The sequence below is a fragment of the Salmo salar genome, chromosome ssa24 (assembly GCF_905237065.1).
Source record: "Salmo salar chromosome ssa24, Ssal_v3.1, whole genome shotgun sequence".
NCBI classification, from domain to species: Eukaryota; Metazoa; Chordata; class Actinopteri; order Salmoniformes; family Salmonidae; genus Salmo; species Salmo salar.
Genome location: NC_059465.1, coordinates 39,152,474 through 39,177,924, shown reverse-complemented (window position 1 = coordinate 39,177,924; position 25,451 = coordinate 39,152,474). Strand labels below are relative to the sequence as shown.

The window sequence follows — 25,451 nt, the reverse complement described above, 5'->3', positions numbered from 1 at the left end:
GACCAACTTTTCTTGACCAAATGTAATAACATGTATGGCCCTTTCTCCTTATATCCAGTGGTGGAAAAAGTACCCAATTTTCATACCTGAGTAAAAGTAAATATACTTTAAAAGCTAATGACTCAAGTAAAAGGGAAAGTCACCCAGTAAAATACTACTTGAGTAAAAGTCTAAAAGTATTTGGTTTTAAATCTACTTAAGTTTGAAAATTAAATGTTATTGCTAAAATATACTGCTCAAAAAAATAAAGGGAACACTTAAACAACACAATGTAACTCCAAGTCAATCACACTTCTGTGAAATCAAACTGTCCACTTTGGAAGCAACACTGATTGACAATAAATTTCACATGCTGTTGTGCAAATGGAATAGACAACAGGTGGAAATTATAGGCAATTAGCAAGACACCCCCAATAAAGGAGTGGTTCTGCAGGTGGTAACCACAGACCACTTCTCAGTTCCTATGCTTCCTGGCTGATGTTTTGGTCACTTTTGAATGCTGGCGGTGCTTTCACTCTAGTGGTAGCATGAGACGGAGTCTACAACCCACACAAGTGGCTCAGGTAGTGCAGCTCATCCAGGATGGCGCATCAATGCGAGCTGTGGCAAGAAGGTTTGCTGTGTCTGTCAGCGTAGTGTCCAGAGCATGGAGGCGCTACCAGGAGACAGGCCAGTACATCAGGAGACGTGGAGGAGGCCGTAGGAGGGCAACAACCCAGCCGCAGGACCGCTACCTCCGCCTTTGTGCAAGGAGGAGCAGGAGAAGCACTGCCAGAGCCCTGCAAAAGGACCTCCAGCAGGCCACAAATGTGCATGTGTCTGCTCAAACGGTCAGAAACAGACTCCATGAGGGTGGTATGAGGGCCCGACATCCACAGGTGGGGGTTGTGCTTACAGCCCAACACCGTGCAGGACGTTTCATCTTCACAGATGAAAGCAGGTTCACACTGAGCACGTGACAGACGTGACAGAGTCTGGAGATGCCGTGGAGAACGTTCTGCTGCCTGCAACATCCTCCAGCATGACCGGTTTGGCGGTGGGTCAGTCATGGTGTGGGGTGGCATTTCTTTGGGGGGCCGCACAGCCCTCCATGTGCTCGCCAGAGGTAGCCTGACTGCCATTAGGTACCGAGATGAGATCCTCAGACCTCTTGTGAGACCATATGCTGGTGCGGTTGGCCCTGGGTTCCTCCTAATGCAAGACAATGCTAGACCTCATGTGGCTGGAGTGTGTCAGCAGTTCCTGCAAGAGGAAGACATTGATGCTATGGACTGGCCCGCCCGTTCCCCAGACCTGAATCCAATTGAGCACATCTGGGACATCATGTCTCGCTCCATCCACCAATGCCACGTTGCACAACAGACTGTCCAGGAGTTGGCGGATGCTTTAGTCCAGGTCTGGGAGGAGATTCCTCAGGAGACCATCCGCCACCTCATCAGGAGCATGCCCAGGCGTTGTAGGGAGGTCATACAGGCACGTGGAGGCCACACACACTACTGAGCCTCATTTTGACTTGTTTTAACGACATTACATCAAAGTTGCATCAGCCTGTAGTGTGGTTTTCCACTTTAATTTTGAGTGTGACTCCAAATACAGACCTCCATGGGTTGATAAATTGGATTTCCATTGATTATTTTTGTGTGATTTTGTTGTCAGCACATTCAACTATGTAAAGAAAGAAGTATTTAATAAGATTATTTCTTTCATTCAGATCTAGGATGTGTTGTTTAAGTGTTCCCTTTATTTTTTGAGCAGTGTATATAATAAATCAATAAATGCATACAGATAATTGTCCAACTTGAAAAATGGGTCAGTTGTTGTTAGTGAGCTGAATGTGGTTTTGTTTTGATTGGCCAACGTTAGGTACGCAGCTAGCCAGCAGCTGTAATGTTAGCCAACTAGCTAACGTAATGTTACACCACACATATTGGTATTTTATTAGGATCCCCATTAGCTGTTGCAAAAGCAGCAGCTACTGTTCCTGGGGTCCACACAAAACATGAAACATGACATAATACAGAACATCAATAGACAAGAACAGCTCAAGGACAGAACTACATACATTTGATAGATAGAATAAGTTACCAGTCAGATCAGAGCTAATGTTGGCTAGCTAGCTATATTTTATATATAAACTCAGCAAAAAAACAAACGTCCTCTCACTGTCAACTGCGTTTATTTTGTGTAAATATTTGTATGAACATATTCAACATAACAAGATTCAACAACTGTAGCTCAGTTGGTAGAGCATGGTGTTTGCAACGCCAGGGTTGTGGGTTCGATTCCCACGGGGGGCCAGCAAAAAAATGTATGAAATTGTATGAAATGTATGCATTCACTACTGTAAGTCGCTCTGGATAAGAGCGTCTGCTAAATGACTAAAATGTAAATGTAAATGAGACATAAACTGAGCAAGTTCCACAGACGTGTGACTAACAGAAATTGAATAATGTGTCCCTGAACAAAAGGGGGTCAAAATCAAAAGTAACAGTCAGTATCTAGTGTGGCCACCAGCTGCATTAAGTACTGCAGTGCATCTCCTCCTCGTGGACTGCACCAGATTTGCCAGTTCTTGCTGTGAGATGTTACCCCACTCTTCCACCAAGGCACTTGCAAGTTCCCAGACATTTCTGGGGGGAATGGCCCTAGCCCTCACCCTCTGATCCAACAGGTCCCAGACGTGCTCAATGGGATTGAGCAGAACGAGCAGTATGGCTGGTGACATTGTCATGCTGGAGGATCATGTCAGGATGAGCCTGCAGGAAGGGTACCACATGAGGGAGAAGGATGTCTTCCCTGTAATGCACAGCGTTGAGATTGCCTGCAATGACAACAAGCTCAGTCCGATGATGCTGTGACACACCGCCCCAGACCATGACGGACCCTCCACCTCCAAATCGATCCTGCTCCAGAGTACAGGCCTCGGTGTAACGCTCATTCCTTCGACGATAAATGCAAATCTGACCATGACCCCCGGTGAGACAAAACCGCTACTCGTCACTGAAGAGCACTTTTTGCCAGTCCTGTCTGGTCCAGCGATGGGTGGGTTTGTGCCCATAGGGAACGTTGTTGCCGGTGATGTCTGGTGAGGACCTGCCTTACAACAGGCATACAAGCCCTCAGTCCAGCCTCTCTCAGACTGTTGCGGACAGTCTGAACACTGATGGAGGGATTGTGCGTTCCTGGTGTAACGCGGGCAGTTGTTGTTGCCATCCTGTACCTGTCCCGCAGGTGTGATGTTTGGATGTACCGATCCTGTGCAGGTGTTGTTACACGTGGTTTGCCACTGCGAGGATGATCAATCAATCAATCAAATGTATTTATTTATAAAGCCCTTCTTACATCAGCTGATGTCACAATGTGCTGTACAATGCAGAAGCACGGTGGCTAGGAAAAACTCCCTAGAAAGGCCAGAACCTAGGAAGAAACCTAGAGAGGAACCAGGCTATGATGGGTGGCCAGTCCTCTTCTGGCTGTGCCGGGTGGAGATTATAACAGAACATGGCCAAGATGTTCAAATGTTCATAGATGACCAGCAGGGTCAAATAATAATAATCACAGTGGTTGTCCAGGTTGCAACAGGTCAGCACCTCAGTAGTAAATGTCAGTTGGCTTTTCATAGTCGATCATTCAGAGTATCTCTACCACTCCTGCTGTCTCTAGAGAGTTGAAAACAGCAGGTCTGGGACAGGTAGCACGTCGGGTGAACAGGTCAGGGTTCAATCAGCTGTCCGTCCTGTCTCCCTGTAGCGTTGTCTTAGGCGTCTCACAGTACGGACATTGCAATTTATTGCCCTGGCCACATCTGCAGTCCTCATGCCTCCTTGCAGCATGCCTAAGGCACGTTCACGCAGAGGAGCAGGGACCCTGGGCATCTTTCTTTTGGTGTTTTTCAGGGTCAGTAGAAAGGCCTCTTTAGTGTCCTAAGTTTTCATAACTGTGACCTTAATTGCCTACCGTCTGTAAGATGTTAGTGTCTTAACAACTGTTCCACAGGTGCATGTTCATTAATTGTTTATGGTTCATTGAACAAGCACGGGAAACATTGTTTAAACACTGTACAATGAAGATTTGTGAAGTTATTTGGATTTTTACTAATTATCTTTTAAAGACAGGGTCCTGAAAAAGGGACATTCCTTTTTTTGCTGAGTTTATATAGCTAACCAACAAGTGAGGAAAGTGAGCTAACTATATTTTGACAAGGAAGATTTTTTTTATATAAGGCTGAAGTTATCTGTGTAAACAAACAAGTAAGCTAGTGAACGTCCTTGCCTGCTATATCCATTTATCTAGTCAACTAGTTAGCCAGTAATAACTCAATGTTGACAATAACTTAGCTACTGTAGCTACATCTCACATTATTCCACAAAGCATAGCTAGCTAGCTAAGTAAAGTTCACAGTCAGTACCAAACTTTGTCTGACAATAACTTATATCCCTTGAAAAATAAAATAAAAAGATCGTCACACTCTAGGAGCTCAGAGGCAATAATTTAATAACCTAATAACTAATGTTTCAACAGACAAGCTGTCTTCATCAGGGTATAATGACAAACACTGCGGGTCACTAGTTTATATAGTTTCAAAGGACACATACCGGTGTCTGTAATCATGGCACAGCCATTACACTTGTAGTTTCCATCCATTAGAGGCGCATAGGTGTTGTGTGGGAGTATTTTGGGGTGGTAAATCAGAGTACCAATTGATCTCAGAGGTTTCTGCCCCGTGAGAATGCGACCAAGGGAGGGTCCAAAAACGCATTGCAGATACTGTCATCGGATCTTAGAATGTGCCAATGTTTGTGAACGATTCCCTTAATTTGTTCAAAGCACTTTGAATAGCGGGTAGTTAGAACGCAATAATGCTTCTTTTTGCGAGACTGTCCTTGAAAGACATCATGTCTCAATTTGTTTGGGATTTTCTCAAATGCAGTATTAATCTGACCATTTTTGTACCCCCTCTACTTGAATTTTCTTTGCGTCTCAGACATAGTTCTGTCGAAATCGGAATCGTTTTTTTGCAAATTCTTTCGATTCGACAGAATTGGCTATAGGGCAAACTGTTTTTCAAGGGAAGTGGGTGACAGCTATCAGCCCCCAACAAACTGTTACAATCAGTAGATTTCCTGTAAAGATCAGTGTATAGAACATTATCTTCACACAAGATCATAAGATCAAGGAAACTGATTTGACGTGTATCAGATTGCATAGTAAATCTCAGGTGCTCAGAACAAGAGTTGGAGCTGTTTTGCATCACCCCTCCACAGAACAAAAATATAATCAATGTACCAACTCCAACTAATAACGTTAGGCAAGAAAATATTTTTGAGAGGATGGAGAATGGCCTGTTTCTCCATGTAACTCACATACAAATGAGCATAGTTAGGAGCCATGGGGGTTCCCATAGCAGTACCCTTTGTCTGAATAAAGAAATCATTTAGAAACATTAAGTAGTTGTGTGTGAATACTATTTCAGCCAATGTTATAATGCATGCACGGAAGGTAGTTCATTAGGGTCACGTTGCAGAAGAAAATGTTCCATGACTTCAATACAGCCCTCATGTGGAATCCGTGTGTATAACGACTCAACAATAACTTATATCCCACCTTCTTCCACAAAGCATAGCTAGCTAGCTACCTAGCTATGTAAAGTTAATAGTCAACACCAAACTTTGGGAAACTGTCATGCTGCTAATTTGTAGTACATCATGCAATGGACACTGTTACAGTTGGCCTTTGATGTTATTCTAAGGCAGCTTTTCCAATTGAAACTTGTGCTTTAATGAAAGGAAAACAAAGTTTATGGTTTTCTATTCCCTGAAAGTAAACAGATATAGTCACTTGCAGATTTTAACTATAACAGGCCTGCAAATTGATAGGGTCACCTCCTATAAGTATCTTGGGATTTGGTTAGATGAAAAGTTGAATTTTAAACATCATATTGATAACTTGACCAAGAAACTGAAGTTGTATTGGATTTCTATTGGGTTTGGGATTCAGGAACAAATCTTGTTTTTCAATGTTAGTCAGAAAATATCTTGTTCAAAGCACTTTTTTTTTAAATCAGTGCTGGATTATGCTGATATTGTCTATATGCAGGCCTCAGTAAGTACCTCGAAAACTCTGGACACAGTGTATCATGGTGCTTTAAGATGTATTACCAATGCTAGATCACTGTGATCTGTATGCTATGGTGCAATGGACCTCTCTCTCCACCAGGAGACTAAAGCACTGGTACACTTTAACGTGTACAAAGCATTGATGGGACAACTGCCTTTGTATCTCTGTTCCTTGCTGACCAGATCAGTCACACAATATAGTCTTCGTTCACAGCCGCTGCTGTCCTTGTCTGTTCCTAAGGCTAGAACTGAGATGGGGAAACAATCTTTTTCCCATAATGCCCCTTCATCTCGGAACTTCAGAAGATTTGTAAAGTTAGGGGAGTTAGTGTCCTTGTCTGTTTTTAAGACTCTGATTGACAACACTGTTTGTAAAACTACAGTTGTTTCTAATCTTCAATTGTATCTTTAACTTGTGACACTTTGTCTTTTGTGTGTATTCTGTATTTTTCTGTAATGTTTTATGGACACGCTGCTGTTTCCCTGTTTTACCTTCTTGCCAGGTCGCCCTCACAAAACAGGTTTTTAACCTCAATGGGTTTTACCTGGTTAAATAAAGGTTAAATATATATATATATTTTAAACAATTGCTCATCAAATGTTAGCTACTCGGTCATTATAATCCAAATTTGCGCTGACTGATCAATAGTGTTAAATTACTTTTCAGTGTCTTCACAGAAATTAGAATTTGCCATCCACATAAGTAGCATCATTGCTTGCTAGTGCAACTGAACCTGTGTGCAGTCCAAATAAAATGCCATGCTTGCTAACTTGGTTAGAGCTAACTCTATAAATGGCCTAATTGTATACAGTGCATTCGGAAAGTATTCAGACCCCTTGACTTTTTCCACATTTTGTTACTCTACAGCTTTGTTCTTAAATGGATTATATTGTTTTTTTCCTGAATCAATTTACATACAATACCCCATAATGACAAAGCAAAAACAGACCTTTTTTTTGCCATTTTTCCTGATGTAATAAAAATAAACAACTGAAATATCACATTTACATAAGTACTCAGACCCATTACTCAGTACTTTGTTGAAGCACCTTTGGCAGCGATTACAGCTTCTAGTCTTCTTGGGTATGACGCTACAAGCTTGACAGACCTATATTTGGGGATATTCTCCCATTCTTCTCTGCAGATCTTCTCAAGACCTGTCAGGTTGGATGGGGAGATTCGCTGCACAGCTATTTTCAGGTCTCTCCAGAGATGTTCAATCGGGTTCAAGTCCGGGCTCTTGCTGGGCCACTCAAGGACATTCAGAGACTTGTCCCAAAGCCACTCCTGCATTGTCTTGGCTGTGTGCTTAGGGTTGTTGTCCTGTTGGAAGGTGAACCTTCGCCCCAGCCAGAGGTCCTGAGTGCTCTGGAGCAGGTTTTCATCTTGCTCCACTCATCTTTCCTTTGATCCTGACTAGTGTCTCAGTCCCTGACACTGAAAAACATCCCCACAGCATGATGCTGCCACCACCATGCTTCCCCTTAGGGATGGTTCCAGGTTTCCTCCAGATGTGACGCTTGGCATTCAGACCAAAGAGTTCAATCTTGGTTTCATCAGACCAGAGAATCTTGTTTCTCATGGTCTGAGAGTCTTTAGGTGCCTTTTGGCAAACTCCAAGCAGCTGTCATGTGCCTTTTCCTGAGGAGTGGTTTTCATCTGGCCAGTCTACCATAAAGGCCTGTGTCACGTCCTGGCCAGTATAAGGGTTAATTGTTATTGTAGTTTGGTCAGGACGTGGCAGAGGGTATTTGTTTTATGTGGTTCAGGGTGGTGTTTTTGTAGTAAGGGCATTTGATTTAGTATTCCGGGGTTTTTGGGCACTGTTTGAGATTCACGTATTTCTATGTTGATCTAGTTAGTTGTATGTCTATGTTTGGTTAATTGGGGTGGACTTCCAATTGAAGGCAGCTGTGTGGTGTTGCCTTTGATTGGAAGTCCTATATTAGTTGGGTGTGTTTGTCTGTTTAATTGTGGGAGATTGTTCCGTGTTTAGTGTGTGTAAACCTAACAGGACTGTCAGTGTATTGTGCGTTCGCTTTTGTTATTTTGTAGGTTCGTTTTGGAATTTATTAAAAGTTCAAAATGAGCCATCTCAACTCTGCTGCATATTGGTCCTCATTTTCCGATGATGATTTCGCCATATCGTCCTCCGACGAAGAAACCCCTGACAGCCTGATTTTGAGGAGTGCTGCAGAGATGATTGTCCTTCTGGAAGGTTCTCCCATCTCCACAGAGGAACTCTGGAGCTCTGTTAGAGTGACAATTGGGTTGTTGGTCACCTCACTGACCAAGTACGTTCTCCCCCGATTGCTCAGTTTGGCCGGGTGGCCAGCTCCCGGAAGAGTCTTGGTGGTTCCAAACTTCTTCTATTTAAGGATGACGGAGGCCACTGTGTTCTTGGGGACCTTCAATGCTGAATAAATGTTTTTGTACCCTTCTCAAGATCTGTGCCTAGACACAATCCCGTCTCGGAGCTCCACGGACAATGCCTTCGACCTCATGGCTTGGTTTTTGCTCTGACATGCACTGTCAACTGTGGGACCTTATATAGACAGGTGTGTGCCTTTCCAAATCATGCCCAATCAATTGAATTTACCACAGGTGGACACCAACCAAGTTGTAGAAACATCTCAAGGATGATCAATGGAAACAGGATGCACATGAGCTCAATTTCAAGTCTCATAGCAAAGGCTTTGAATACTTATGTAAATAAGTTATTTCTGTTAATTTTTTATATACATTTGCTAAAGTTTCTAAAAGCCTGTTGTCACTTTGCCATTATGGGGTATTGTGTGTAGATTGATAAGGAAAAGTTTTTATTTAATCCATTTTAGAATAAGACTGTAACGTAACAAAATGTGGAAAAAGTCAGGGGGTCTGAATACTTTACGAATGCACTGTAAATGAGATTGTTTTCAACACATCAACTGTTTCAGACGATTTCTTTTTAACCAAGCAAGAGAAATAAACGTTCAATCAGTACTGAGTGAATTAACAACAAAAACATTGTGCAATGAAAGCTTTCTGTCATCACCAGATTGTCCAGTTAAATAGTGTGAAGTTGACATGTTTATAACAAGGTTCGTAGTTTAACGGTCAGTGTCACTGCCTTCGGAACTGAAGGAGGGTACATTTTGACCACTCTCTTTAGTGTATAGTTTTGACACACAGTGCTTATTTGTATTCATTAAAATAACTTTTGGGTTCGTAGAGAGGCAGGCAAGTGACAATGAGTGTGGTGGTGTGTTTTACTGTGTGCATCTTCCTAGAACGAAGGAGAGACCAGCTCTCAGACCCTCAAGGAAGAAAGAGGTCATTGCTCTCATCCGTGAGATGCACGCCATCCCTACAGTACTGCCCAAGGACACTGTGCTTTATGTCACAGTGACGGATTGAGGGCATGCACCTGTCACAGAGAAATGCAAGCTGGCCCATGTGGAACTGACAAACAACTTATGCCAATTCAAATGCACGCTCATGGTACTTCGCACACAATCAATAGTTAAAATGAATGTTCTGTTCCAAATCTGTGAGTACTCCCACCTGTTTTCATATTTACTGTTTACTGCCATTTATTAATGAAGACAATTATTTTACTGGAATTGGACAGCTGTGTACAGCATTACTTAAGACATTTGTAGCTGAAGTTTTGTATTCAAGAATTTAGAACACCTATCCAGTTTCAGATTTGTAAATATGTCTATCATTTTTTGGCACTTGTCTAATGACTGTATTTTACAGGTGTTTTTTCAACAGGCATTTCTCAACAGTTTGTCATTTGTAGTAGTGTTTGTATCAGGAGTTATCAAAATTGCTCTTTAATGATCCACAGCGTTATTCAGGCTTTTCTGTTCAAGCCCAGTGCTACAACACCTGGTTCTACCACTCAGCTGTTCATCCAGATCTCAGCTGTTCATCCAGATCTCAGCTGTTCATCCAGACCTCAGCTGTTCATCCAGACCTCAGCTGTTCATCCAGATCTCAGCTGTTCATCCAGATCTCAGCTGTTCATCCAGATCTCAGCTGTTCATCCAGATCTCAGCTGTTCATCCAGACCTCAGCTGTTCATCCAGACCTCAGCTGTTCATCCAGACCTCAGCTGTTCATCCAGATCTCAGCTGTTCATCCAGATCTCAGCTGTTCATCCAGATCTCAGCTGTTCATCCAGACGTCAGCTGTTCATCCAGATCTCAGCTGTTCATCGAGACCATGAACTGGGCTTGAACAAAAAATCCTGCATAAACCTGTAGCTTGTCAGGAGCAACTGTGGCCATCCCTGAATTGTAGTTACAAAGTTGACTATATCTGATGAATGTACATTTGGTTGTACATTTTATATTTAGTGATAACTCACCTTTGTTTACAGGTAATGCAGTACTAGGCCTTTTTCAGTAAACTATAAGGTACATTTTCATGTAAATAGTTAATGGGACATGTTGATTATGTGTGTATTTTCCAGGAGCTTTCTTGATTGTCTTAATAGAGATATTTTCCCAGTTTACTCCATATTGGCTTAAATGGGTTTCTGTTTTTTTGCTTCCCGCTGGAAAATCAGCTGTTAATATTAACTAAAATACTAATAACTACATTATTTCTGTTGCCATTTGTCATTATTGTGTACTTTTACCTAACTTTTATTGCTGTGTTATACTGTATTATAATGTTGTATTAATAATGTTGCATATTCCCCTTCCGGTGTAAAAAACATGGAAATTAAAAACAAAATAATATATTTTAAGTGACAATAGGTATTGGTCTGAAGCTGAAAAAAGAAAGGAAATTCACATGAGCACCACAATGTCTATTCCACCCATGCTCTACCAAGGTTTTCCAGCACACAGCTTTGCCCTACTACAGCAGCTATGTTGGTATTGTACTTCAGACTATGTGTAGGCAAGTTGATTAGGATTCAAACCTTCTCAAACAGCCTAATTTGGTATTTTATTAGGATCCCCATTAGCTGTTTCAAAAGCAGCAGATACTCTTCCTGGGGTCCACACAAAATATGAAACATGACATAATACAGAACATGAATAGACAAGAACAGCTCAAGGACAGAACTACACGCATTTTTTTTAAGGCACACGTAGCCTACCCATCAATGCATACACACAAACTATCTAGGTCAAATAGGGGAAAGGTGGTGAGCTGTTGCTTTACCTGTTTTTTGAAACCAGATATGCTGTTTATTTGAGCAATATGAGATGGAAGGAAGTTCCATGCAATAAGGGCTCTATATAATACTGTACGCTTTCTTGAATTTGTTCTGGATTTGGGGACTGTGAAAAGACCCCTGGTGGCATGTGTGGTGGGGTAACTGTGTTTGTCAGAGCTGTGTGTAAGTTGACTATGCAAACAATTTGGGATTTCCAACACATTGTTTCTTATAAAAAGAAGTTCATACTTCATATTCTTCAGAGGGATAATGGACTGCTATTAAAATTATGTATACCAGTATATATACAGTACCAGTCAAACATTTGGACACACTTACTCATTCAAGGGTGTTTCTTTATTTTTACTATTATCTACATTGTAGAATAATAGTGAAGACATCAAAACTATGAAATAACACATATGGAATCATGTAGTAACCAAAAGTGTTAAACAAATCAAAATATGTTATATTTGAGATTCTTCAAAGTAGCCACCTGTTGCCTTGATGACAGCTTTACACACTCTTGTGATTCTTTCAACCAGCTTCATGAGGTAGTCTGAATGCATTTCAATTAACAGGTGTGCCTTGTTAAAAGTTAATTTGTGGAATTTATTTACTTCTTAATCTGTTTGAGCCAATCAGTTCAAATAAGCTCAAATAAACAAAGAGAAATGACAGTCCATCATTACTTTATTAAGACATGAAGGTCAGTCAATGCGGAAAATTTCAAGAACATTTAAAGTTTCTTCAAGTGCAGTCACAAAAACCATCAAGCGCTATGATGGAACTGGCTCTCATGAGGACTGCCACAGGAAAGGAAGACTCAGAGTTACCTCTGCTGCAGAGGATAAGTTCATTAGAGTTACCAGCCTCAGAAATTGCAGCCCAAATAAATGCTTCACAGAGTTCACCAGACACATCTCAACATCAACTGTTCAGAGGAGACTGTGATTCAGGCCTTCATGGTCAAATTGCTGCAAAGAAACCACTACTAAAGGACACCAACAATAAGAAGAGACTTGCTTGGGCCAAGAAGCACGAGCAATGTACATTAGACCGGTGGAAATCTGTCCTTAGGCTCCCGAAGGGCGCAGCGGTCCAAGGCACTGCAAATAATTATTTTTCTTCCCCAGGAAAATGACCCAAAACACACCTCCAGGATGTGTAAGGGCTATCTGACCAAGAAGGAGAGTGATGGTGCTGCATCAGATGACCTGCCCTCCACAATCACCTGACCTCAACCAATGGTTTGTGATGAGTTGGACCGCAGAGTGAAGGAAAAGCAGCTAACAAGTGTTCAGCAAATGTGGGAACTCCTTCAAGACAGTTGGAAAAGCATTCCTCATGAACCTGGTTGAGAGAATTCCGAGAGTGAGCAAAGCTGTCATCAAGACAAAGGGTGGCTACCTTTAAAAAAAATACATGATTCCATATGTGTTATTTCATAGCTTTGATGTCTTCACTATTATTCTACAATTTAGAAAATAGTAAAAATAAAGAAAAACTATTGAATGACTATGTGTTCTAAAACTTTTGACCGGTAGTATATATATATATATATATATATATATACATACACACACACATAATTTGGCTGTATGTATTTTTAGATATACTGTAGGCCTATTGTAAATGTGTATTTTTGTTACGTCACTATCTTTATTGCAAGTACAAACATAACTTTAAACGACACATTATTTTGACAGAGGTAATGAACTGTCCCTTTATCACCACAGCAATTGATAAAACAGGACCATGTTTGAAAGACAAGTGTTTCTGACCTTAATTCAATATTACACAGGTAACAGTTACAGAAATCAGGAATGCAGACAGGCTGTATTTATCTGAGCTACTGTGTCCAGCACATCACCACCACCTGTTATGTTGGGCACCTATTGACCAAAAAAGGATGTTATAATCATTTATTTCAATGACATGTATTGCTAAAATAAAAGGTTTAAGGAAATACAGGCATGCACCACATTACTACAAGCCTGATGGTGTTGTAAGAATAAAAGCAAAGCTTGCTTTCACTTAATACAAAAAAGCTTTAAAATGTAGTGTAATGGGATAATATCTTACTGTGGTGTGTGAAGAATCCAATAATTGACCTTGTATGCTGCGCAATCAAGGGCAATTATTGGATGTGGTACAAGATCACATCATTGTGGAAGCACCTCCTCTAAGAGTATGAACTAGGCTGTTTGAGAAGGTTTGAATCCTAATCAACCTGCCTACACATAGTCTGAAGTACAATACCAACATAGCTGCTGTAGTAGGTCAAAGCTGTGTGCTGGAAAACCTTGGTAGAGCATGGGTGGAATAGACATTGTGGTGCTCATGTGAATTTCCTTTCTTTTTTCAGCTTCAGACCAATACCTATTGTCACTTAAAATATATTATTTTGTTTTTAATTTGTATAGGCCTATGCGATTTGTGTGCTCATGGATTTGAAATGTGGTTTGGCATAATATATTTCCACCTACCTGTGTTACAGTAATAAGAAACTCCGCAATCTGCCCAACTACTTCATCATGAACCAGGCGGTGAGCGACTTCCTCATGGCTTTCACACAGTCGCCCATCTTCTTCATTAACTGTCTCTATAAAGAGTGGATTTTTGGCGAGTACGGTAAGTCATTATCCCCCTTTCTCTCCTCTTTTTCACCGCACCATCTCAAACATTGGTTGTCATATAGTTCAAAAGAATTGTGCAAAGTGCAACATTTACCATAAACCTCATTATAATCTTTCAGCTGGATTTAATTATAAAGTTTTCTTCAACAATGTGCGCTATAAAGAGGCTACTATTTACGTATTGCTCAGTTTACTAAACTCTAGTTAGATAATCGTCTCCTAATAATGCACATTGTTGAAAAATAATTTTAATCAAATTTCACTGTGAGATTATGAGGTTTAGGATATTTCTTTGCACTACGAAAATGTTGCCCATTCTATTCAACCACCATAGTGGACGGTGAAAGGGAACTCCCGAAGAGGAACACAAAACAGTCTTTGTTGCTATTTGTTCATGTTTGATAATTGATCATTTTCTATCAACGGTTACAATCTGAATCTCTGAACATTGTTGGTTTTGACCTGCATTTGAACTGTGTGTCTGCAGGATGCAAAATGTATGCCTTCTGTGGGGCTCTCTTTGGCATCACCTCCATGATCAACCTGTTGGCTATCTCCATTGACCGCTACCTGGTCATCACCCAGCCCCTCAAGGCCCTTGGCCGGTCGTCAAGGCGTCGGACCACCCTGGCAATACTAATGGTGTGGCTTTACTCTTTTGCCTGGAGTTTTGCCCCACTCGTTGGCTGGAGTAAGTCCTTTCACCAACAACTCAAATTCACATCCTCATATGCTAAGAAGTAAATGTAAAAATGGATGATTGCTGGGCTGATGGGATCGAGGGTCGCTGGCATCAATATTTCTGCTGTTGTGATCTCGAGCAAAGCATTTAACCACTAAAATGCTTCATGGGCTGTGGTGCACCCAACTCATTAAATTAAACATCTATCCTATCCTACCCTACCCTATCCTATCCTATCCTATCCTATCCTACCCTATCCTATCCTATCCAAGACATCCAGTACCTGCCAGGACTTACACTCTGTGTATTTTTTGTATTTTGTATTGGCTCTTACAGGCTCCTATATCCCAGAGGGCCTCATGACTTCCTGCACTTGGGATTATGTCACATACACGTACGCCAACCAGAGCTACACCATGATGCTGTGTTGTTTTACCTTCTTCATCCCACTGGGAGTCATCTTCTACTGCTACCTCTTCATGTTCCTGGCCATCCGCACTGCCAGCAGGTGGGACTATTATGCCAGTTTCTTGGGTGGCATAATACTACTAATCATAACAATCATATTATAATCATCATATTATAACTGAGAAGCCACACTCTATCAGGCTGGGACACCTACATCCACCCAAGACACTAAGCCTAACCCTAACCATGAACCTGTCCCTAACCCTAACCATGAACCTGTCCCTAACCCTAACCATGAACCTGTCCCTAACCCTAACCATGAACCTGTCCCTAAACCTAGCCATGCTTTGTGACATATAAGGAATATGTAATTAGATAAGTAACGAACAACTAATATGTCAGCTTATGTGACATATACGTACTGTAACTACAAATGGTTACACAATGGTTATTCTAGCATAAATTATATCCACCCACATCCACCTCGTTGAAGGCTAAGAATATATATATTAATGTAACATGGAACCGTTAAGCTACGGGACACTTTAGGATCATAGACGATCACTATAATCAGGATGAATTATCAGGATGTAAGCAGTGCTGAGCATCCATTCCATAGACAATCATAATCAGGATGAATTATCAGGATGTCCACAGTGCTGGGCATCCATCCCATAGACAATCATAATCAGGATGAATTATCAGGATGTCCACAGTGCTGGGCATCCATCCCATAGACAAGTCACTATAATCAGGATGAATTATCAGGATGTCCACAGTGCTGGGCATCCATCCCATAGACAATCATAATCAGGATGAATTATCAGGATGTCCACAGTGCTGGGCATCCATCCCATAGACAAGTCACTATAATCAGGATGAATTATCAGGATGTCCACAGTGCTGGGCATCCATCCCATAGACAATCATAATCAGGATGAATTATCAGGATGTCCAGGGTGCTGGGCATCCATCCCATAGACAAGTCACTATAATCAGGGTGAATTATCAGGATGTCCACAGTGCTGGGCATCCATCCCATAGACAATCATAATCAGGATGAATTATCAGGATGTCCAGGGTGCTGGGCATCCATCCCATAGACAATCATAATCAGGATGAATTATCAGGATGTCCACAGTGCTGGGCATCCATCCCATAGACAAGTCACTATAATCAGGATGAATTATCAGGATGTCCACAGTGCTGGGCATCCATCTCATAGCGTGACCATATTACAAAGGACATCCCGAGTCTATTTGTTCTTTAAACCCTGACAACAACAAAAAACATTGACAATATTACATAACATGGTTACATGTGTCATGTAAATACTCCGGCAATGCCCCGCCGTAGCCAATCAAATGCCATGCTTCGAGACAGTCAGGGAGGGAGGGAAATGCCAGCTATTGCTGCTTCACCTCCTTCCACACCTGTGGCGGTCTGTGCCGTTTAAGATGAGGGAGGATAGTTTTTATTTTCATGAGCATGGCCTTATTAAGCAATAAGGCACAGAGGAGAGGGAGACAGTAAAGAAAGTACTGATCAGAGACTTGGAGTGGGATTAGTAGGCTGTCAGCCACTAGTAAAGATGAGGTCAAGCGTATTGCCTGCCTTGTAAATTGGAGGGGATTGGGAAAGGGAGATGTCAAAAAAGGCAAGAAGGAGAAAGAAAGAGTTGGAAAGAAATTAATCGAAAGCAGACATCGGGAGGTTGAGACCCGGAATTCCACATGGGTTGTGTGCGCAGGGTACACTAAATTAGAAGGGTTGCAGCCAGGGGATGGAGAGCGTCTGTAAAGCCTACAGGGAGAGGAATTAACAGGTATAGAAAACACACATAATTACCAAAGCTACAAAAGAGCAAAATGAGATCAGAAAATTACTAGGTACTCAAGTGAGAGTGATGTGGAGACTTCCTCACTTTCCTTCCTCGAACAACTCGGCAGAACCGTCTTTGTTTTGGCGACGGTCTTAGTTTTGCCGACGAGACCTCCGATCACAGCCGGCGCTGAGAAACCAGGAGAGACTGAAGTGCTAACACTAATTGCTGATTGCCTAGAAGAGAAGAAACCACTCCCCCTTTGATAGAGTGATTACCAAAACAAGTCACAAATTGCCCTGCCCCTTAATCCTGATTGATGTGTCAACAATCATCTGCAAATGATGAGCAGTCAGCAGTTTACACACCAAGTAGGCTACTGGGAAGACAGGCAGCACTTCAGTTGATGGCCCGAGCTAACAAAAAGACAGTACTAAACAATAACAGATAAAAACCCAAAAATATAATTTACTTGTCAGTTCTGGGCATATCAGGAGTCCTCTAGCTACAGAATGAACCTCCTGGGAAAATACTAAGTGCACATTGTCCATGACCTTTAGAAAGGTAAGCATGTGGTCTGAACAGATAATTCACAAGTTCTGCTCCTTCCTATAACTTGCAGGTAACACAATGTATGATCTATACTTGGCATGTAGGTTTCCCACTTATGGGTGGCACAACTTGGAACTTGTGGGAGGGGAATGGGCAGGGTATATGCAAATTAAATACTTGTACTATTACTATTGTTAAAAAACTTCACTGTTTTTGCAGACTGTAGTGTTTTTGCAGACTGTAGTGTTTTTACTGACGTTACTGTAATATTTACTACGGTGTTTTTTGTTGTTGAGGATAATAATATTGTATTTACGATAGAATTTTACGGTATACTACAACCAGTGGCGGCTGGTGGGAGGAGCTATAAGGGGATGGGCTCATTGTAATGGCTGGAATGGAATCAATGGAACAGTATCAAACACATCAAACATATGGAAACCATCTGTTCCAACTGTTATATTCCAGCCAATACAATGAGCCCGTCCTCCTATAGCTCCTCCCACCAGCCTCCACTGAATGCAACATTCTCTAGTAAGTACTACAATTGATCGAGGGATACTACAGTGTGTAGTATATTATTCTACAGTATACTACAGTTGACTATAGAATTCTATAGTCAACTGTAGTATTTTTTTCATGTGGGTTGTCCTTTGTGTCATTGTTTCCACCTAACAGACAGGCTCCTCTGTTTGTTCCTGCAGGGAAGTAGAGAACTTGGGGACACAAGTGAGGAAATGTACGCTGATCCAGCAGAAGAGCATCAGGAATGAGTGGAAGCTGGCCAAAATCGCCTTTGTGGTCATTGTTGTGTATGTGCTGTCCTGGTCGCCGTATGCCACCGTCACCATGATCTCCTGGGCAGGGTAAGTACACTGCTCAAAAAAATAAAGGGAACACTTAAACAACACAATGTAACTCAAAGTCAATCACACTTCTGTGAAATCAAACTGTCCACTTAGGAAGCAACACTGATTGACAATACATTTCACATGCTGTTGTGCTAATGGAATAGACAACAGGTGGAAATTATAGGCAATTAAAAAGACACCCCCAATAAAGGAGTGGTTCTGCAGGTGGTAACCACAGACCACTTCTCAGTTCCTATGCTTCCTGGCTGATGTTTTGGTCACTTTTGAATGCTGGCGGTGCTTTCACTCTAGTGGTAGCATGAGACGGAGTCTACAACCCACACAAGTGGCTCAGGTAGTGCAGCTCATCCAGGATGGCACATCAATGCGAGCTGTGGCAAGAAGGTTTGCTGTGTCTGTCAGCGTAGTGTCCAGAGCATGGAGGCGCTACCAGGAGACAGGCCAGTACATCAGGAGACGTGGAGGAGGCCGTAGGAGGGCAACAACCCAGCAACAGGACCGCTACCTCCGCCTTTGTGCAAGGAGGAGCAGGAGAAGCACTGCCAGAGCCCTGCAAAATCACCTCCAGCAGGCCACAAATGTGCATGTGTCTGCTCAAATGGTCAGAAACAGACTCCATGAGGGTGGTATGAGGGCCCGACGTCCACAGGTGGGGGTTGTGCTTACAGCCCAACACCGTGCAGGACGTTTGGCATTTGCCAGAGAACACCAAGATTGGCAAATTTGCCACTGGCGCCCTGTGCTCTTCACAGATGAAAGCAGGTTCACACTGAGCACGTGACAGACGTGACAGAGTCTGGAGACGCCGTGGAGAACGTTCTGCTGCCTGTAACATCCTCCAGCATGACCGGTTTGGCGGTGGGTCAGTCATGGTGTGGGGTGGCATTTCTTTGGGGGGCCACACAGCCCTCCATATGCTCGCCAGAGGTAGCCTGACTGCCATTAGGTACCGAGATGAGATCCTAAGACCCCTTGTGAGACCATATGCTGGTGCAGGTGGCCCTGGGTTCCTCCTAATGCAAGACAATGCTAGACCTCATGTGGCTGGAGTGTGTCAGCAGTTCCTGCAAGAGGAAGGCATTGATGCTATGGACTGGCCCGCCCGTTCCCCAGACCTGAATCCAATTGAGCACATCTGGGACATCATGTCTCGCTCCATCCACCAACGCCACTTTGCACCACAGACTGTCCAGGAGTTGGCGGATGCTTTAGTCCAGGTCTGAGAGGAGATCCCTCAGGAGACCATCCGCCACCTCATCAGGAGCATGCCCAGGCATTGTAGGGAGGTCATACAGGCACGTGGAGGCCACACACACTACTGAGCCTCATTTTGACTTGTTTTAAGGACATTACATCAAAGTTGGATCAGCCTGTAGTGTGGTTTTCCACTTTAATTTTGAGTGTGACTCCAAATCCAGACCTCCATGGGTTGATAAATTGGATTTCCATTGATTCTTTTTATGTGATTTTGTTGTCAGCACATTCAACTATGTAAAGAAAAAAGTATTTAATAAGATTATTTCTTTCATTCAGATCTAGGATGTGTTGTTTAAGTGTTCCCTTTATTTTTTTGAGCAGTATATATACAAAATATACAAAAGCTTGGGTGACCTCGACTAACCTGTACCCCTGCACATTGACTCGGTACCGGTACCCCCTGTACATAGCCTTGCTATTGTTATTTTATTGTGTTGCTTTTTATTTAATTTATATTTTTTATTTAGTAAATCTTTTCTTAACTCTATTTCTTGAACTTGCATTGTTGATTAAGGGCTTGTAAGTAAGTATTTCACGGTAAGGTGAAATTCTTACTTGTATTCGGCGCATGTGACAAATCAAATTTGATTTGACATATACACTACCGTTCTAAAGTTTGAGGTCATTAGAAATGTCCTTGTTTTTGAAAGAAAAACAGCATCCCGGAGTCGCCTCTTCACTGTCGACGTTGAGAGAGGTGTTTTGTGGGTACTATTTAATGAAGCTGCCAGTTGAGGACTTGTGAGGCATCTGTTTCTCAAACTGAACACGCTAATGTACTTGTCCTCTTGCCCAGTTGTGCACCGGGGCCTCCCACTCCTCTTCCTATTCTGGTTAGAGACAGTTTGCGCTGTTCTGTGAAGGGAGTAGTACAGTCGTGGCCAAAAGTTTTGAGAATGACACAAATATTAATTTTCACAAACTCTGCTGCCTCAGTTTGTATGATGGCAATTAGGTTAAACTCCAGAATGTTATGAAGAGTGATCAGATGAATTGCAAAGTCCCTCTTTGCCATGCAAATGAACTGAATCCCCAAAATACATTTCTACTGCATTTCAGCCATGCCATAAAAGGACCAGCTGACATCATGTCAGTGATTCTCTCGTTAACACAGGTGTGAGTGTTGACGAGGACAAGGCTGGAGATCACTCTGTGACTGGAAGTTTCAAAAGGAGGGTGGTGCTTGGAATCATTGTTCGTCCTCTGTCAATCATGGTTACCTGCAAGGAAACACATGCCGTCATCATTGCTTTGCACAAAAAGGGCTTCACAGGCAAGGATATTGCTGCCAGTAATATTGCACCTAAATCAACCATTTTTCGGATCATCAAGAACTTCAAGGAGAGCGGTTCAATTGTTGTGAAGAAGGCTTCAGGGTGCCCAAGAAAGGCCAGCAAGCGCCAGGACCGTCTCCTAAAGTTGATTCAGCTGTGGGATCGGGGCACCACCAGTACAGAGCTTGCTCAGGAATGGCAACAGGCAGGTGTGAGTGCATCTGCACGCACAGTGAGTCAAAGACTTTTGGAGGATGGCCTGGTGTCAAGAAGGGCAGCAAAGAAGCCACTTCTCTCCAGGAAAAACATCAGGGACAGACTGATATTCTGCAAAAGGTACAGGGATTGGACTGCTGAGGACTGGGGTAAAGTCATTTTCTCTGATGAATCCCCTTTCCAATTGTTTGGGGCATATGGAAAAAAGCTTGTCCGGAGAAGACAAGGTGAGTACTACCATCAGTCCTGTGTCATGCCAACAGTAAAGCATCCTGAGACCATTGATGTGTGGGGTTGCTTCTCAGCCAAGGGAGTGGGCTCACTCACAATTTTGCCTAAGAACACAGCCATGAATAAAGAATGCTACCAACATATCCTCTGAGAACAACTTCTCACAACCATCCAGGAACAGTTTGGTGACGAACAATGCCTTTCCCAGCATGATGGAACACCTTGCCATAAGGCAAAAGTGATAACTAAGTGGCTCGGGGAACAAAACATTGATATTTTGGGTCCATGGCCAGGAAACTCCCCAGACCTTAATCCCATTGAGAATTTGTGGTCAATCCTCAAGAGGCGGGTGGACAAACAAAACCCCACAAATTCTGACAAACTCCAAGCATTGATTATGCAAGAATGGGCTGCCATCAGTCAGGATGTGGCCCAGAAGTTAATTGACAGCATGCCAGGGCGGATTGCAGAGGTCTTGAAAAAGAAGGGTCAACACTGCAAATATTGACTCTTTGCATCAACTTCATGTAATTGTCAATAAAAGCCTTTGACACTTATGAAATGCTTGAAAAATATCTAAAGACACTGAATCAGCAAACTTTGTGGAAATTAATATTTGTGTCATTCTCAAAACTTTTGGCCACGACTGTACACAGTGTTGTACGAGATCTTCAGTTTCTTGGCAATTTCTCGCATGGAATAGCCTTCATTTCCCAGAACAAGAATAAACTGACGAGTTTCAGAAGAAAGGTCTTTGTTTCTGGCCATTTTGAGGCTGTAATCGAATCCACAAATGCTGATGTTCCAGATACACAACTAGTCTAAAGAAGGCCAGTTTTATTGCTTCTTTAATCAGAACAACAGTTTTCAGCTGTGCTAACAAAGTTGCAAAATAGTTTTCTAATGACCAGTTAGCCTTTTAAAATGATAAACTTGGATTAGCTAACACAACGTGCCATGGAACACAGGAGTGATGGTTCCTGATAATGGGCCGCTGTACGCCTATGTAGATATTCCATAAAAAATCTGCCGTTTCCAGCTACAATAGTTATTTACAACATTAACAATGTCAACACTATATTTCTGATCAAATTGATGTTATTTTAATGAACATAAAAATGTGCTTTACTTTCAAAAACAAGGACATTTCTAAGTGACCCCAAACTTTTGAACGGTAGTGCATATCTACAATGGCTAAATGTAATTATTTTTGACATCATCTAATGTAGCAATGTCCAGGTTTCCAAGATACTAGTGTAGCCTCTGCTGGATGTTTATTGTGTGTACGTCCGTAGAACAATACTGTAATATATTTCTAGAGCTACTGGATATTTATTGTGTGTACATCCGTAGAACATTACTGTAATATATTTCTAGAGCTACTGGATGTTTATTGTGTGTACGTCCGTAGAACAATACTGTAATATATTTCTAGAGCTACTGGATGTACCGTGTGTACGTCCATAGAACAATACTGTAATATATTTCTAGAGCTACTGGATGTACCGTGTGTACGTCCATAGAACAATACTGTAATATATTTCTAGAGCTACTGGATGTACCGTGTGGACGTCCATAGAACAATACTGTAATATATTTCTAGAGCTACTGGATGTACCGTGTGGACGTCCATAGAACAATACTGTAATATATTTCTAGAGCTACTGGATGTACCGTGTGTACGTCCATAGAACAATACTGTAATATATTTCTAGAGCTACTGGATGTACCGTGTGGACGTCCATAGAACAATACTGTAATATATTTCTAGAGCTACTGGATGTACCGTGTGTACGTCCATAGAACAATACTGTAATATATTTCTAGAGCTACTGGATGTTTATTGTGTGTACGTCCGTAGAACAATACTGTAATATATTTCTAGAGCTACTGGATGTACCGTGTGTACGTCCATAGAACAATACTGTAATATATTTCTAGAGCTACTGGATGTACCGTGTGGACGTCCATAGAACAATACTGTAATATATTTCTAGAGCTACTGGATGTACCGTGTGGACGTCCATAGAACAATACTGTAATATATTTCTAGAGCTACTGGATGTACCGTGTGTACGTCCGTAGAACAATACTGTAATATATTTCTAGAGCTACTGGATGTACCGTGTGTGGGCATGTTTGTCTTACGTTGCCTTTTTGATGAACATGCCTTGAGTGATATTTTTATTTTCACTAGCTTTACATTCAGATCACATTCAGAGGTATTCTGCACTTTTCAAGATTAGATTTACCACCAAACTTGACATTTCTGTTCTTGTTTCCAAAAATGTGGGGGATTTTCTTGGTTTCTATAAGAATATGGCAAATCCTGGGAATTACTGCCAGCTCCACGCCCCCTCTCTCTCTGTCACCTCTCTCATTTCCAATATATCTCTGTCACCTCTCTCATTTCCAATATATCTCTGTCACCCCCAAAAAGTTAAAATATCCCCCCTCAAAAAATATATATATATATATATAAAATTGAAAGATTCAAATTAATACATTGAACAACTAGGTAACTAACCTCTTCTCTTTGTTAATTGAATAAAATTGTCATGACATTTTTAGCCATGTGTTTTTCCCATTACTACTGAGACAGAGGCTTCGTTATATAACATTTAAATATTTCTCCCCATCTGTACTGGAAGGTACATAAACCCTGGTCCAGCTGTTGATAGATGTTTTGGATAATCCCAACCATTACACTGCCTTCGTTACTGGATAATGGAGAGATTACTTACTTGTCTTCTGTCTTTTCAGACACGCCAACATTCTGTCACCGTACTCCAAAGCCGTACCTGCAGTTATAGCAAAAGCCTCTACCATCTACAACCCTTTTATTTATGCCATTATACACACAAAGTACAGGTAAACTACTGTGTGTTATGAAAATCCAATGAATGATTGAAATAATAAATAAACAAACAAATGACTGAATAAATGAATAGATGTGTTTTATCAACCCTAACTAGGAAAATTAACTTTGCTCTGTGCTATTTACTGTAAAAAAAAAATAAGAAATATGTGTTTCAAAAGTTTTTTGGTCCTCCATGTCGTCTACAGGGCCACATTGGCAGAGAAGGTACCTTGTTTGAGATGTTTGTCACCGAGAAAGGACAAAAAGGACTTCAACAGCGAGTCTTCCTTCCGAGATTCCACTATCAGCAGGCAGTCGTCCGTCTCAAGGACCCATTTCTGCGCCACATCCTCCATCTCCTCCAGTATGGTAAGGTGTAGGCTGAAGCTGGGTCAGTTGTGCATTTCCCCCATGAATGGTTAAGGTTATGATTGTGGGAGGGGAAGCTGATCTGTACCTAGTGGAAACTTCACCCTAGAGCTAAAGTATGATCAATGGCGTAGGTTTGACTTCAGGTCAACATTATCATTATCAACATTATCATTCCCTACGGCAGATCTTCACTATTAACTACTGACATTCAACAACCATATGAGATCGACATGGACGTTTTTTATATATTTTGAACCTCTACATTGTTACAAACAAATGTTCAAATGGAACCAACAAAACATAAACAATGGAGTAATTTAACTTTAGACCAAAATAGAGCACACAGGGTCAATATCCAAACACTGCAGTTTAAGGAGGGTGGACACTGTTTATCACCAACATATTAGAATGGGGGTTTTCTGTTGCTGTAGGTGAAACAAATGAAATGTTGTCTAATATGAGCACTGATCCTAGACAAGGCATTGTGCCATGTGGGTCTTTTCTTGGCTCGACCCTGCTGCTACCCTCACAGGTATCTCAGAAGAATCCTCTTTGCTTTTTGAAGATTATGGCTCCCTCATGTTTTTCTTGTCAAAAGTTGAGAAAAGAAAGTTGAACTAAATCCATATATGGTTCCTAACCACAGGTGTTTGGAGATGTGGTGCTGGATCCTCCAGAGCGTAACGACGCCTCCTTCAGAAGCACCTCGTCCTTTAAAATGCCCAAAGACAAATGTTGCAAGACCAAGATAATTTGTGCTGCAGAGAAGGTGAGAGAGCAGAGATACTTGCGGTGTGGTTTGCCTTTTTATTTGCCATTGGTTTGGTATTTCTCCTCAGTCATTGAACATCATGTTGTGACCACACATTGATCTGAATTGTACTACTTGATTGGTGGACATTGTTGTGCCTTTATGCCATTTAGAAAACATTTTATCCAAATATAGTAGTACATGCATTTTTTTTCCTCATATGGGTGGCCCCAGCAGGAA

At 41.7% G+C, this 25,451-nt stretch overlaps 1 protein-coding gene across 1 annotated transcript in view; it reads left to right on the top strand.

The window, feature by feature from the left end:
- opn4xb (opsin 4xb) overlaps positions 1 to 25,451 on the top strand; it is a 31,934-nt gene that overhangs the window by 5,398 nt on the left and 1,085 nt on the right. Inside the window, exons 2-8 of the mRNA NM_001279053.1 lie at positions 13,776 to 13,909; positions 14,402 to 14,605; positions 14,933 to 15,104; positions 18,083 to 18,244; positions 23,992 to 24,099; positions 24,295 to 24,457; positions 25,107 to 25,229. Of these exons, the coding sequence (NP_001265982.1) occupies positions 13,776 to 13,909; positions 14,402 to 14,605; positions 14,933 to 15,104; positions 18,083 to 18,244; positions 23,992 to 24,099; positions 24,295 to 24,457; positions 25,107 to 25,229 (1,066 nt within the window). The remainder of the gene's footprint in view (positions 1 to 13,775; positions 13,910 to 14,401; positions 14,606 to 14,932; positions 15,105 to 18,082; positions 18,245 to 23,991; positions 24,100 to 24,294; positions 24,458 to 25,106; positions 25,230 to 25,451) is intronic.